Here is a 12826-nt window from a genome sequence, read left to right as displayed (position 1 = left end):
CCAAACCCTAAGCTTGCAAGGAATGTCTGACAAGAACCTCCATGAGATATAAAAACATACCTGTGAACAGGTGAGGGAACTTGATGGGTAAAATCACAGCTTCCTTCAAGGCTTCCTTTGCTACCTCCAGCCCTGCCACATCATTCCATCGCACATCGGGCTTCTCCATCACAATAGCACCTGTGACAGAACAAGAACAAATCACATCACCCCAAACATGCTGACCCTGGCACTGACTAAGATCACGTTCCGCCCTTACTTGACCTCGTCCTCACCAATCTACCTGTCGCAAATGCATCTGTCCATGACAGTATTGGTAGGAGTGACCACCGCACAGTCCTCGTGGAGATAAGTGCCGACTTCACACTGAGGACACCATCCAACGTGTTGTGTGGCACTACCACCGTGCTAAATGGGATAGATTCAGAACAGATCTAGCAGCTCAAAACTGGGCATCCATGAGGCGCTGTGGGTCATCAGCAGCAAGAGAATTGTATTCCAGCACAATCTGTAACCTCATGGCCCAGCATATTCCTCACTCTACCATTACCAACAAGCCAGGGGATCAACCCTGGTTCAATGAGGAGTGTAGAAGAGCATACCAGGAGCAGCACCAGGTGTACCGAAAAATGAGGTACCAACCTAGTGAAGCTACAACTCAGGACAACATGCATGCTAAACAACGGAAGCAACATGCTATAGACAGAGCTAAGCGATTCCACAACCAACGGATCAGATCAAAGCTCTGCAGTCCTGCCACATCCAGTCGTGAACGGTGGTGGACAATTAAACAACTAACAGGAGGAGGAGGCTCTGCAAACATCCCCATCCTCAATGATGGCGGAGTCCAGCACGTGAGTGCAAAAGACAAGGCTGAAGCGTTTGCAACCATCTTCAGCCAGAAGTGCCGAGTGGATGATCCATCTCGACCTCCTCCCGATATCCCCACCATCACAGAAGCCAGTCTTCAGCCAATTCGATTCACTCCATGTGATATCAAGAAACGGCTGAGTGCACTGGATACAACAAAGGCTATGGGCCCCGACAACAACCCGGCTGTAGTGCTGAAGACTTGTGTCCAGAACTAGCTGCGCCTCTAGCCAAGCTGTTCCAGTACAGCTACAACACTGGCATCTACCCGACAATGTGGAAAATTGCCCAGGTATGTCCTGTCCACAAAAAGCAGGACAAATCCAATCCGGCCAATTACCGCCCCATCAGTCTACTCTCAATCATCAGCAAAGTGATGGAAGGTGTCGTTGACAGTGCTATCAAGCGGCACTTACTCACCAATAACCTGCTCACCGATGCTCAGTTTGGGTTCCGCCAGGACCACTCGGCTCCAGACCTCATTACAGCCTTGGTCCAAACATGGACAAAAGATCTGAATTCCAGAGGTGAGGTGGGAGTGACTGCCCTTGACATCAAGGCAGCATTTGACCGAGTGTGGCACCAAGGAGCCCTAGTAAAATTGAAGTCAATGGGAATCAGGGCGAAAACTCTCCAGTGGCTGGAGTCATACCTAGCACAAAGGAAGATGGTAGCGGTTGTTGGAGGTCAATCATCTCAGCCCCAGGGCATTGCTGCAGGAGTTCCTCAGGGCAGTGTCCGAGGTCCAACCATCGTCAGCTGCTTCATCAATGACCTTCCCTCCATCATAAGGTCAGAAATGGGGATGTTCACTGATGACTGCACAGTGTTCAGTTCCATTCGCAACCCCTCAAATAATGAAGCAGTCCGAGCCCGCATGCAGCAAGACCTGGACAACATCCAGGCTTGGGCTGATAAGTGGCAAGTAACATTCGCGCCAGACAAGTGCCAGGCAATGACCAACTCCAACAAGAGAGAGTCTAACCACCTCCCCTTGACATTCAACGGTATTAACATCGCCGAATCCCCCACCATCAACATCCTGGGGGTCACCATTGACCAGAAACTTAACTGGACCAGCCACATAAATACTGTGGCTACAAGAGCAGGGCAGAGGCTGGGTATTCTGCGGTGAGTGACTCACCACCTGACTCCCCAAAGCCTTTCCACCATCTACAAAGCACAAGTCAGGAGTGTGATGGAATACTCTCCACTTGCCTGGATGAGTGCAGCTCTAACAACACTCAAGAAGCTCGACACAATCCAGGATAAAGCAGCCCGCTTGATTGGCACCCCATCCACCACCCTAAACATTCACTCCCTTCACCACCGGCGCACTGTGGCTGCAGTGTGCACCATCCACAGGATGCACTGCAGCAACTCGCCAAGGCTTCTTTGACAGCACCTCCCAAACCCGCGACCTCTACCACCTAGAAGGACAAGAGCAGCAGGTACATGGGAACACCACCACCTGCACGTTCCCCTCCAAGTCACACACCATACCGACTTGGAAATATATCGCCGTTCCTTCATCATCGCTGGGTCAAAATCCTGGAACTCCCTTCCTAACAGCACTGTGGGAGAACCTTCACCACACGGACTGCAGCGGTTCAAGAAGGCGGCTCACCACCACCTTCTCAAGGGCAACTAGGGATGGGCAATAAATGCCGGCCTCGCCAGCGACGCCCACATCCCATGAACGAATAAAAAAATATATAAATATGCTGGTGATACCCAGCTCTACTTCACCACCACCACCCCCCCCATTCCATCAATCCCACAATCACCTCTGTGTTATCAGACAGCTTGGCTGACATTAAATTGTAGTTGAGTTAAAATTTCCTCCGTTGAACACGTTGTCACCTCCCAAATCTGCGTCTAACTTTCCCAACTCTGAATCTCTCCAGTCAAGTTTCCGCTCCTGCCACAGTACAAACAGCCCCAACCAAAGTCACAAAGTACATACTGTGTGACCGTGGTAAACTTTCCCTCCTCATCCTTCTCAACCTGTCTGCAGCCTTTGACACGGTTGACCACACCATCCTCCTCCAACACCTCTCCTCTGTTGTCTGGAGATGGCTTCTCTTCCTGCCCCCACACTGTTACCTCTGGAGTCCCCCAGGGATCTATCCTTGCCCCCCCCCACATTCCTCACCTGCATGCTGTTCCTCAGAACATATAAGAACATAAGAAATAGGAGCAGGAATAGGCCACTGGCCCCTCGAGCCTGCTCCGCCATTCAACAAGATCACGGCTGATCTTCTACCTCAATACCATTTTCCTGCACTATCCCCACATTTCTTGATGCATTTAATATCTATCGATCTCTGTTTTGAATGTTCTCAACGACTCAGCATCCACAGCCCTGTGGGGTAGAGAACTCGAAAGATTCACCACTCTCTGAGTGAAGAAATTTCTCCTCATCTCAGTCCTAAATGGCCTACCCCTTATTCTGAGACTGTGACCCCTGATTCTAGACTCCCCAGTCAATGACATCATCCAAAGACAAGGCATCAGGTTCCATGTGTACGCTGATGACGCCCAGCTCTACCTCTCGACCCTTCCACTACCTGTCTTGTCAGGCTGCTTGTCCAACATCCAGTCCTGGATGAGCCGCAATTTCCTCCAGTTAATCTTTGGGAAGACTGAAGCCATTGTCTTCGGTCCCTGCCACGGATTCCGTTCCCTTGTCACCGATTCCATCCCTCCCCCGGCCACTGTCTGGGGCTGAACCAGACCGTTCACAACCTTGGCCTCCTATTTGACCCTGAGATGAGCTTCCGACCTCATATCCGCTCCATCACTAAGACCGCCTACTTCCACCTCCGTAATATTACCCATCTCTGCCCCTGCCTCAGCTCATCTGCTGCTGAAACCCTCATTCATGCCTTTGTTACCTCTAGACTGGACTATTCCAATGCTCTTCTGGCTGGCCTTTCATCTTCCACCCTCCATAAACTTGAGCTCATCCAAAACCCTGCTGCCCGTATCCTAACTCGCACCAAGTCCCGTTCTCCCATCACCCCCGTGCTCGCTGACCTACACTGGCTCTCGGTCCGGGAACGCCTCGATTTTTAAAATTCTCATCCCTGAAATCCCTGACACACAGCCCTGGTGTACTGGGGTAATAAGCTCACCGCACAGTAAGGAGTCACTCTTACCCATCAGCTGCTCCTGCAGTTTCTTCTTCTCCGGATTCTCTCCCTCACTGTCACTGTCGCTCCTGAGAGAGAAATTAAGACACATGAATCCCAGCATCTTCACAGAGGGCAATAATGCAGGAAATAAGGCTGGGGTCAGGGGAAGAAAAAATAAAAAAGGAAGTTCATGGACTGAATGATCTGCAAACTACCGAACAGAAAATAAATAAATGAAAGTCAGCACCGATTTCTTAAAGGAAAATCGTGTTTGACTAACTTGATTGATGTCTTTGATGAAGTAACAGAGTGGATTGATGAGGGTAGTGCAGTTGATGTTCTGTATATGGACTTTCAAAAGGCATTTGATAAAGTGCCACATAATAGCCTTGTTAGCAAAATTAAAGCTCATGGGATTAAAGGGGCAGCATGGATATAAAATTGGCCAAGGAACAGAAAGCAGAGAGTAGTGGTGAACGGTTGTTTTTCAGACTGGAGGGAAGTATACAGTGGTGTTCCCCAGGGGTCAGTATTAGGACCACTGCTCTTTTTGATATGTATTCATGACCTGGACTTGGGTAGAGAGGGTATAATTTAAAAGTTTGCAGATGACACGAAACTCAGAAATGTGGAGGATAGTAACAGACTTCAGGAAGACGTCGGCAGACTGGTGAAATGGGCAGACATCTGGCAGATGGAATTTAACACAGAGCAGTGTGAAGTGATTAACTTTGGTAGGAAGTATGAGGAGAGGCAATATAAACGGGCGGAGATCGGGCAGGAAAGTGGAGTTGAGGTCGAAGATCAGCCATGATCTTATTGAATGGCGGTGCAGGCTCGAAGGGTTGGATTTTCTATTCCTGCTCCATTTTCTTATTTTCTTAAACTAAATGGTACAATTTTAAAGGGGGTGCAGGAACAGAGAGACCTGGGGGTGTATGTACACAAATCTTTGAACATGGCAGGACTAGTTGAGAAAGCTGTTAAAAAAGCATATGGGATCCTGAGCTTTATTAATAGAGGCACAGAGTACAAAAGCAAGGAAGTTATGCTAAACCTTTATAAAACACTGGTTAGGCTTCAGCTGGAGTATTATGCTTAATTCTGGGCACCACACTTTAGGAAGGATGTCAAGGCCTTAGAGAGGATGCAGGGGAGCTTTACTAGAATGGTACAAAGGATGAGGGATTTCAGTTATATGGAGAGACTGGAGAAGCTGGGGTGGTTGTTCTTAGAACAGAGAAGGTTAAGGGGAGATTTGATCGAGGTGTTCAAAATCATCAACGGTTTTGATAGAGTAAATGAGGAGAAACTGTTTCCAGTGGCAGACGGGTTGGTAACCAGAGGGGAGAGATTTAAGCGAGCAGCAAAAGAGCCAGAGGCGACACGAGGAAACTTTTTTTTACTCAGTGAGTTGTTCTGATCTGGAATGCACTGCCTGAAAGGGCGGTGGAAGCAGATTCAATAATAACTTTCAAAAGGGAATTGGGTAAATACTTGAAGGGAAAACATTTACAGGATTATAGGAAAGAGGGAGGGAATGGGACTAATCGGATAGCTCTTTCAAAGAGCCAGCACAGGCTTGATAGGCTGAATGGCCTCCGCCTGTGCTGTAGCTACTATGATAAAAGCAAGAAACTGAACAATATAAAGGTCATTTCAGTGAGAAAACATTATATAAAAAAAATTGGCAAATTGCTGAGAATGGGTTCAGGCAAACCTGAGAAATAGGGGAAACAGAGAGAAAAGGGAAAAACTGCAAATAACCCACTACCTCACCCTAACCCTCAACCCCACATCACCCACCACCTCACCCCAACCCTCAACCCCACATCACCCACCACCTCACCCTATCCCTCGACCCCACATCACCCACCACCTCACCCCAACCCTCGACCCCACATCACCCACCACCTCACCCTAACCCTCGACCCAACATCACCCACCACCTCACCCTAACCCTCGACCCCACATCACCCACCACCTCACCCTATCCCTCGACCCCACATCACCCACCACCTCACCCTAACCCTCGACCCCACATCACCCACCACCTCACCCTAACCCTCGACCCAACATCACCCACCACCTCACCCTAACCCTCGACCCAACATCACCCACCACCTCACCCTATCCCTCGACCCCACTTACCCACATCATTCACCCAACCTACCCACCCTCTCACCTTCTCGCCATACCCTCAAACCCTTCCAAAACACATCCGATTGTCTGTCAAAACCATTTTGATATTCACTTCCCTGTAACTTACACCATAAATCCATTACCTTTGGGGTGAAATGTTCCACCAGACTTCTGTTCTCGCTCCTAACTTACTCATTTTTACCTTGTAGCCACTCAGTTGTTAAAACAATTGCTTGGTAACGAAGAATGAGCAATAAATATAACTCGCATCCGAAGAGAAAAAAAATCCATGCAGCTATGTTGGCCTCCATCAGTACCCCGTGTACCCGTCTCCCCCCCCCCCCATCAGTACCCGATGTACCCGTCTCCCCCCCATCAGTACTCCATGTACCCATCTCCCCCCCCATCAGTACCCCGTGTACCCGTCTCCCCCCCCCCCCATCAGTACCCGATGTACCCGTCTCCCCCCCATCAGTACTCCATGTACCCATCCCCCCCCCCATCAGTACCCCGTGTACCCGTCTCCCCCCCCCATCAGTACCCGATGTACCCGTCTCCCCCCCCCATCAGTACCCCATGTACCCGTCTCCCCCCAATCGGTAACCCGTGTAACCGTCTCCCCCCAATCGGTAACCCGTGTAACCGTCTCCCCCCCCAATCGGTAACCCGTGTAACCGTCTCCCCCCCCCATCTGTAACCGTCTCCCCCCCCCATCTGTAACCGTCTCCCCCCCCCATCTGTAACCGTCTCCCCCCCCCATCTGTAACCGTCTCCCCCCCCCATCTGTAACCGTCTCCCCCCCCCATCTGTAACCGTCTCCCCCCCCCATCTGTAACCGTCTCCCCCCCCCATCTGTAACCGTCTCCCCCCCCCATCTGTAACCGTCTCCCCCCCCCATCTGTAACCGTCTCCCCCCCCCATCTGTAACCGTCTCCCCCCCCCATCTGTAACCGTCTCCCACCCCCATCTGTAACCGTCTCCCACCCCCATCTGTAACCGTCTCCCACCCCCATCTGTAACCGTCTCCCACCCCCATCTGTAACCGTCTCTCCCCCCCCCAATCAGTGGGGTGCCGCGAGGATCGGTGCTTGGGCCTCAGCTATTTACAATCTATATTAATGACTTAGATGAAGGGACCGAGTGTAATGTATCCAAGCTTGTTGACGATACAAACCTAGGTGGGAAAGTAAGCTGTGAGGAGGACACAAAGAGTCTGTAAAGGGATATAGACAGGTTAAGTGAGTGGGCAAGAAGGTGGCAGATGGAGTATAATGTGGGGAAATGTGAGGTTATTCACTTTGGTAGGAAGAATAAAAAAAACAGAATATTTTTTAAATGGTGAGAAACTATTAAATGTTGCTGTTCAGAGAGACTTGGGTGTCCTCGCACAAAAAACGCAAAAAGTTAGCATGCAGCTGCAGCAGGCAATTGGAAAGGCAAATGGCATGTTGGCCTTTATTGCAAGGGGGTTGGAGTATAAGAGTAAGGAAGTCTTACTACAATTGTACAGGGCATCGGTGAGACCTCACCTGGAGTACTGTGTACAGTTTTGGTCTCCGTATCTAAGGAAGGATATACTTGCCTTAGAGGCGGTGCAACAAAGGTTCACTAGATTAATTCCTGGGATGAGAGGGTCGTCCTATGAAGAGAGGTTGAGTAGAATGGGCCTATACTCTCTCGAGTTTAGAAGAGTAAGAGGTGATCTCATTGAAACATGTAAGATTATGAGGTGGCTTGACAGGGTCGAGGCTAAGAGATTGTTTCCCCTGGCTAGAGAGACTAGAACTGGGGGGCCTAATCGCAGGATATGGGGTCAGCCATTTATAGAATCATAGAAAAGTTACAGCACGGAAGGAGGCCATTTGGCCCATTGAGTCCGTGCCGGCTCTATGTACAAGAAGTCCAGCTAGTCTCACTCCCCCGCCCTATCCCTGTAGCCCTACGCATTTTTTCGTTTCAAGTACTTATCCAGTTCCCTTTTGAAGGCCATGATTGAATCTGCCTCCACCACCCCCTCGGGCAGTGCATTCCTGATCCTAACCACTCGCTGTGTAAAAATGTTTTTCCTCATGTCACCTATGATTCTTTTGCCAATCACCTTAAATCTATGCCCTTTGGTTCTTGACTCTTCCACCAATGGGAACAGTTTCTCTCTATCTACTCTGTCTGGAACCTTCATGATTTTGAATACCTCTATCAAATCTCCTCTCAACCTTCTCTGTCCCAAGGAGAACAATCCCAGCTTCTCCAGTCTATCCACATAACTAAAGTCCCTCATCCCTGGAATCATTCTAGTAAATTTCCTCTGCACCCTCTCTCAAACTTTCACATCCTTCCTAAAGTGCGGTGCCCAGAACTGGACCCAACAATACAGTTGTGGTCGAACCAGTGTTTTATAAAGGTTCATCATAACTTCCTTGCTTTTGTACTCTATGCCTCTATTTATAAAGCCCAGGATCCCATATGCTTTTTTAACCACTTTCTCAACCTGCCCTGCCACCTTCAACAATTTGTGTACATATAGCCCCAGATCCCTCTGTTCCTGCACCCCTTTTAGAGTTGTGTCCTCCAGTTTATATTGCCTCTCCTTATTCTTCCTATCGAAATGCATTACCTCGCATTTTTCCATATTAAACTTCATCTGCCATGTGTCCGCCCATGCCACCAATCTGTCTATATCCTCTTGAAGTCTATCACTATCCGCCTCACTGTTCACTACCCTTCCAAGTTTTGTGTCATCTGCAAATTTTGAAATTGTGCCCTGTGCACCCAAGTCCAAGTCATTAATATATATCAAGAAAAGCAGTGGTCCCAGCACCAACCCCTGGGGAACACCACTGTACACCTCCCTCCAGTCCGAAAAACAACCTTTCACCACTACTCTCTGCTTCCTGTCATTTAGACAATTCTGTATCCATGTTGCTACTGCCCCCTTTATTCCATGGGCCGCAATCTTAATAACAAGCTACCATGTGGCACTTTATCAAACGCTTTTTGAAAATCCATATACACCACATCAAACGCATTGCCCTCATCGACCCTCTCTGATACCTCATCAAAAAACTCCATCAAGTTGGTTAAACATGATTTGCCTTTAATAAATCCGTGCTGGCTTTCCCTGATCAATCCACACTCGTCCAAGTGACTGTTAATTCTGTCCTGGATTATCGTTTCTATAAGTTTCCCCACCACTGAGGTTAAACTGACTGGCCTGTAGTTGCTGGGTTTATCCTTACACCCTTTTTTGAACAAGGGTGTAACATTTGCAATTCTCCAGTCCTCTGGCACCACCCCCGTATCTACGGATGTTTGGAAGATTATGGCCAGTAGCTCCGCAATTTCCACCCTTACTTCCCTCAGCAACCTAGGATGCATCCCATCCGGACCAGGTGACTTATCTACTTTAAGTACAGCTAGCCTTTCTAGTACCTCTTCTTTCTCAATTTTTAGCCCATCCAGTATCTTAACTATATCTTCCTTTACTGAGGCTCTGGCAGCATCTTCTTCCTTGGTAAAGACAGATGCAAAGTGCTCATTTAGTACCTCAGCCATTCCCTCTGCCTCCATGAGTGGATCTCCTTTATGGTCCCTAATCGGCCCCACCTCGCCTCTTACTACCCATTTACTGTTAACATGTCTGTAGAAGACTCTTGGATTCTTTTTTCTGTTTTCTGCCAGTCTATTCTCATACTCTCTCTTTGTCCCTCATTTCCTTTTTCACTTCCCCTCTGAACTTTCTATATTCTGCCTGGGTCTCACTTGTGTTATCAACCTGACATCTGTCATAAGCCCCTTTTTTCCACTTCATCTTACTCACTATCTCCTTTGTCATCCAGGGAGCTCTGGCTTTAGTTGCCCTACCATTTTCGCTCGTTTGAATGTATCTTGTCTGTACCCGAATCATCTACTCATTAAAGGCCGCCCACTGTTCAATTATAATTTTGCCTGCCAATCTTTGATTCCAATTTACCCGGGCCAGAACAGTTCTTATCCAACTGAAATTGGCCCTCCTCCAATTGAGTATTTTTATTTTAGAGTGGTCCCTGTCCTTTTCCATAGCTATTCTAAACCTGATGATACTATGATTGCTGCTCCCCAAATGGTCCCCCACTGACATTTGCTCCACTTGGCCCGTCTCGTTCCCTAGAACCAAGTCCAGCAATGCCTCCTTCCTCGTTGGGCCGGAAACATACTGGTTAAGAAAGTTCTCCTCATCACACTTCAAAAATTCCTCCCTCTTTGCCCTTTACACTATTACTATCCCAGTCTATATTAGGATAGTTGAAGTCCCCCATTATCACTACTCTATAGCTTTTGCACCTCTCTGTAATTTCCCTGCAAATTTGCTCCTCTATATCCTTCCCACTAGTTGGTGGCCTATAGAATACACCCAGTAGTGTAATGGCACCTCTATTGTTCCTTAACTTTAACCAAATAGATTCTGACCTTGACCCCGCCAGGACATCCTCTCTCTCTCCAGTACTGCAACATTCTCCTTAATCAATACTGCCACCCTCCTCCTTTCTTCCCTTCTCTATCTTTCCTGAACACTTTGTATCCAGGAATATTTAGTACCCAATCCTGCCCTTTTTTGAGCCAGGTCTCCGTTATCGCCACAGCATCATATTCCCATGTGGCTATTTGCGCCTGCAGCTCACCGACCTTGTTTACCACACTTCGTGCTAAGACTAAGATGAGGAGGAATTTCTTCACACAGAGGGTTGTGAATCTTTGGAATTCTCTACCTCAGAGGGCTGTAGATGCTGAGTCATTGAGTATATTCAAGACTGATATTGATAGATTTTTGGACTCTAGGGGAATCAAGGGATATGGGGATCAGGCGGTAAAGTGGTGTTGAGGTCGATGATCAGCCATGACCTGATCGTATGGCCTATTCCTGCTCCTATTTCTTATGTTCTTATGGAGGAAAGTATACAGTGGTGTTCCCCAGGGGTCGGTGCTGGGACCACAGCTTTTCTTGATATATATTAATGACTTGGACTTGGGTGTACAGGGCACAATTTCAAAATTTGCAGATGATACAAAACTTGGAAGGGTAGTAAACAGTGAGGAGGATAGTGATAGACTTCAAGAGGATATAGACAGATTGGTGGCATGGGTAGACACGTGGCAGATGAAATTTAATGCGTGTGATAAGTGTGAAGTGATGCATTTTGGTAGGAAGAACGAGGAGAGGCAATATAAACAGAAGGGTACAATTCTGAAGGGGGTGCAGGAACAGAGAGACCTGGGGTACATGGACACAGGTTGTGGAAGGTGGCAGGGCAGGTTGAGAAAGTGGTTAAAAAAGCATACGGGATCCTGGGCTTTATAAATAGAGGCATAGAGTACAAAAGCAAGGAGGTTATGATGAACCTTTATAAAACACTGGTTCGGCCACAACTGGAGTATTGTGTCCAATTCTGGGCACCGCTCTTTAGGAAGGATGTGAAGGCCTCAGGTTTCAGAAAAGATTTACTAGAATGGTTCCGTGGATGAGGGACCTCAGTTACGTGGATAGACTGGAGAAACTGGGATTGCTTTCCTTAGAGCAGAGAAGGTTGAGAGGAGATTTGATAGAAGGGTCTTGATTGAGAGCAACTCTTCCCATTGGCAGAAGGGTCAAGAACCAGAGGACACAGATTTAAGGCAATTGGCAAAAGAACCAAAGGCGACATGAGGAAAAGCTTATTTACATAGTGAGTGATTATGATCTGTAATGCACCGCCCGAGGGATGGCGGAGGCAGATTCAATTGTGGTTTTCAAAAGGGAAAAAATTTGCAGGGCCATGGGGAAAGGGTGGGGGAATGGGACTAGCTGGATTGCTCTTGCAGAGAGATGGCACTGGCTCGATGGGCCAAATGGCCTCCTTCTGTGCTGTAACCATTCTAAGGGAATCAAGGGATATGGGGATCGCGATGCAAAATGAAGGTGAGGTCGAAGATCAGCCATGATCTTGTTGAATTGCGCAGCAGGCTCGCGGGGCCATATGGCCTACTCCTGCTCCTATTTCTTGTGTTCTTGTGTTCCCGCCCCACCACCCATCAGCAACCCACGTACCCGTCTCTTCCCCATCAGTAACCATGTACCCGCACCTCCCCCACCAATCGGCAACCCACGTACCCGTCTCTTCCCCATCAGTAACCACGTGCCCGCACCTCCCCCACCGATCGGCAACCCATGTACCCGTCCATACCCCTTGTCATTTTGCTGTGTCTCTTTCACTGGCTTCTTGCCACGTTTGTCTTTGTTTTTTAAATATTCCTTCAGTTTTTCTGCTCTGTCCAGGTACTGAACACATTTGGCTCGAATACTCTCCTTCGCCTTCTCTCCATGAGCCTCATCTGCAATGAGAATAGTGGAATATCTTCATTACAGCAATCCTCAGATGGGGAACCACACTTCCGCTTCCGGTCGCCCAGGAAGGGGGCGCGGTTGCCGGTCGGTCTCACTCTACAGCCCAATAGGGAAAGTGGTAAACAAAGCATTTCCTGCCGGTGTACTGGTGATATCACTAGGTTATTATTACTCGTTAGCCAGTGACAGCTGGTCTGCGGTTCCACGAGCCCCGGCTACCCTCTGGTACTTTGCCCACGCGGCCATTCTTTGTGCAAGAGCACAGATAGCGACCGGGGACATCACAGCCAAGACCAATCCTGTCCTCACCCAATGCCCA

At 48.4% G+C, this 12826-nt stretch overlaps 1 protein-coding gene across 1 annotated transcript in view; it reads right to left on the bottom strand.

Moving 5' to 3' along the window:
* Nucleotides 1-12826, bottom strand: part of LOC137333852 (vacuolar protein sorting-associated protein 4A) — a 60124-nt gene that overhangs the window by 32692 nt on the left and 14606 nt on the right. The window contains exons 3-5 of the mRNA XM_067998242.1: nucleotides 12347-12494; nucleotides 4032-4093; nucleotides 61-180 (exon numbers count right to left, since the gene is read on the bottom strand). Coding sequence (XP_067854343.1) covers nucleotides 61-180; nucleotides 4032-4093; nucleotides 12347-12494 — 330 coding nt within the window. The remainder of the gene's footprint in view (nucleotides 1-60; nucleotides 181-4031; nucleotides 4094-12346; nucleotides 12495-12826) is intronic.

Source organism: Heptranchias perlo, chromosome 16 (assembly GCF_035084215.1).
Source record: "Heptranchias perlo isolate sHepPer1 chromosome 16, sHepPer1.hap1, whole genome shotgun sequence".
Classification (NCBI taxonomy): Eukaryota; Metazoa; Chordata; class Chondrichthyes; order Hexanchiformes; family Hexanchidae; genus Heptranchias; species Heptranchias perlo.
Note: the sequence above shows the minus strand (reverse complement) of the source record. Positions and strands in the feature narration are given on the sequence as shown.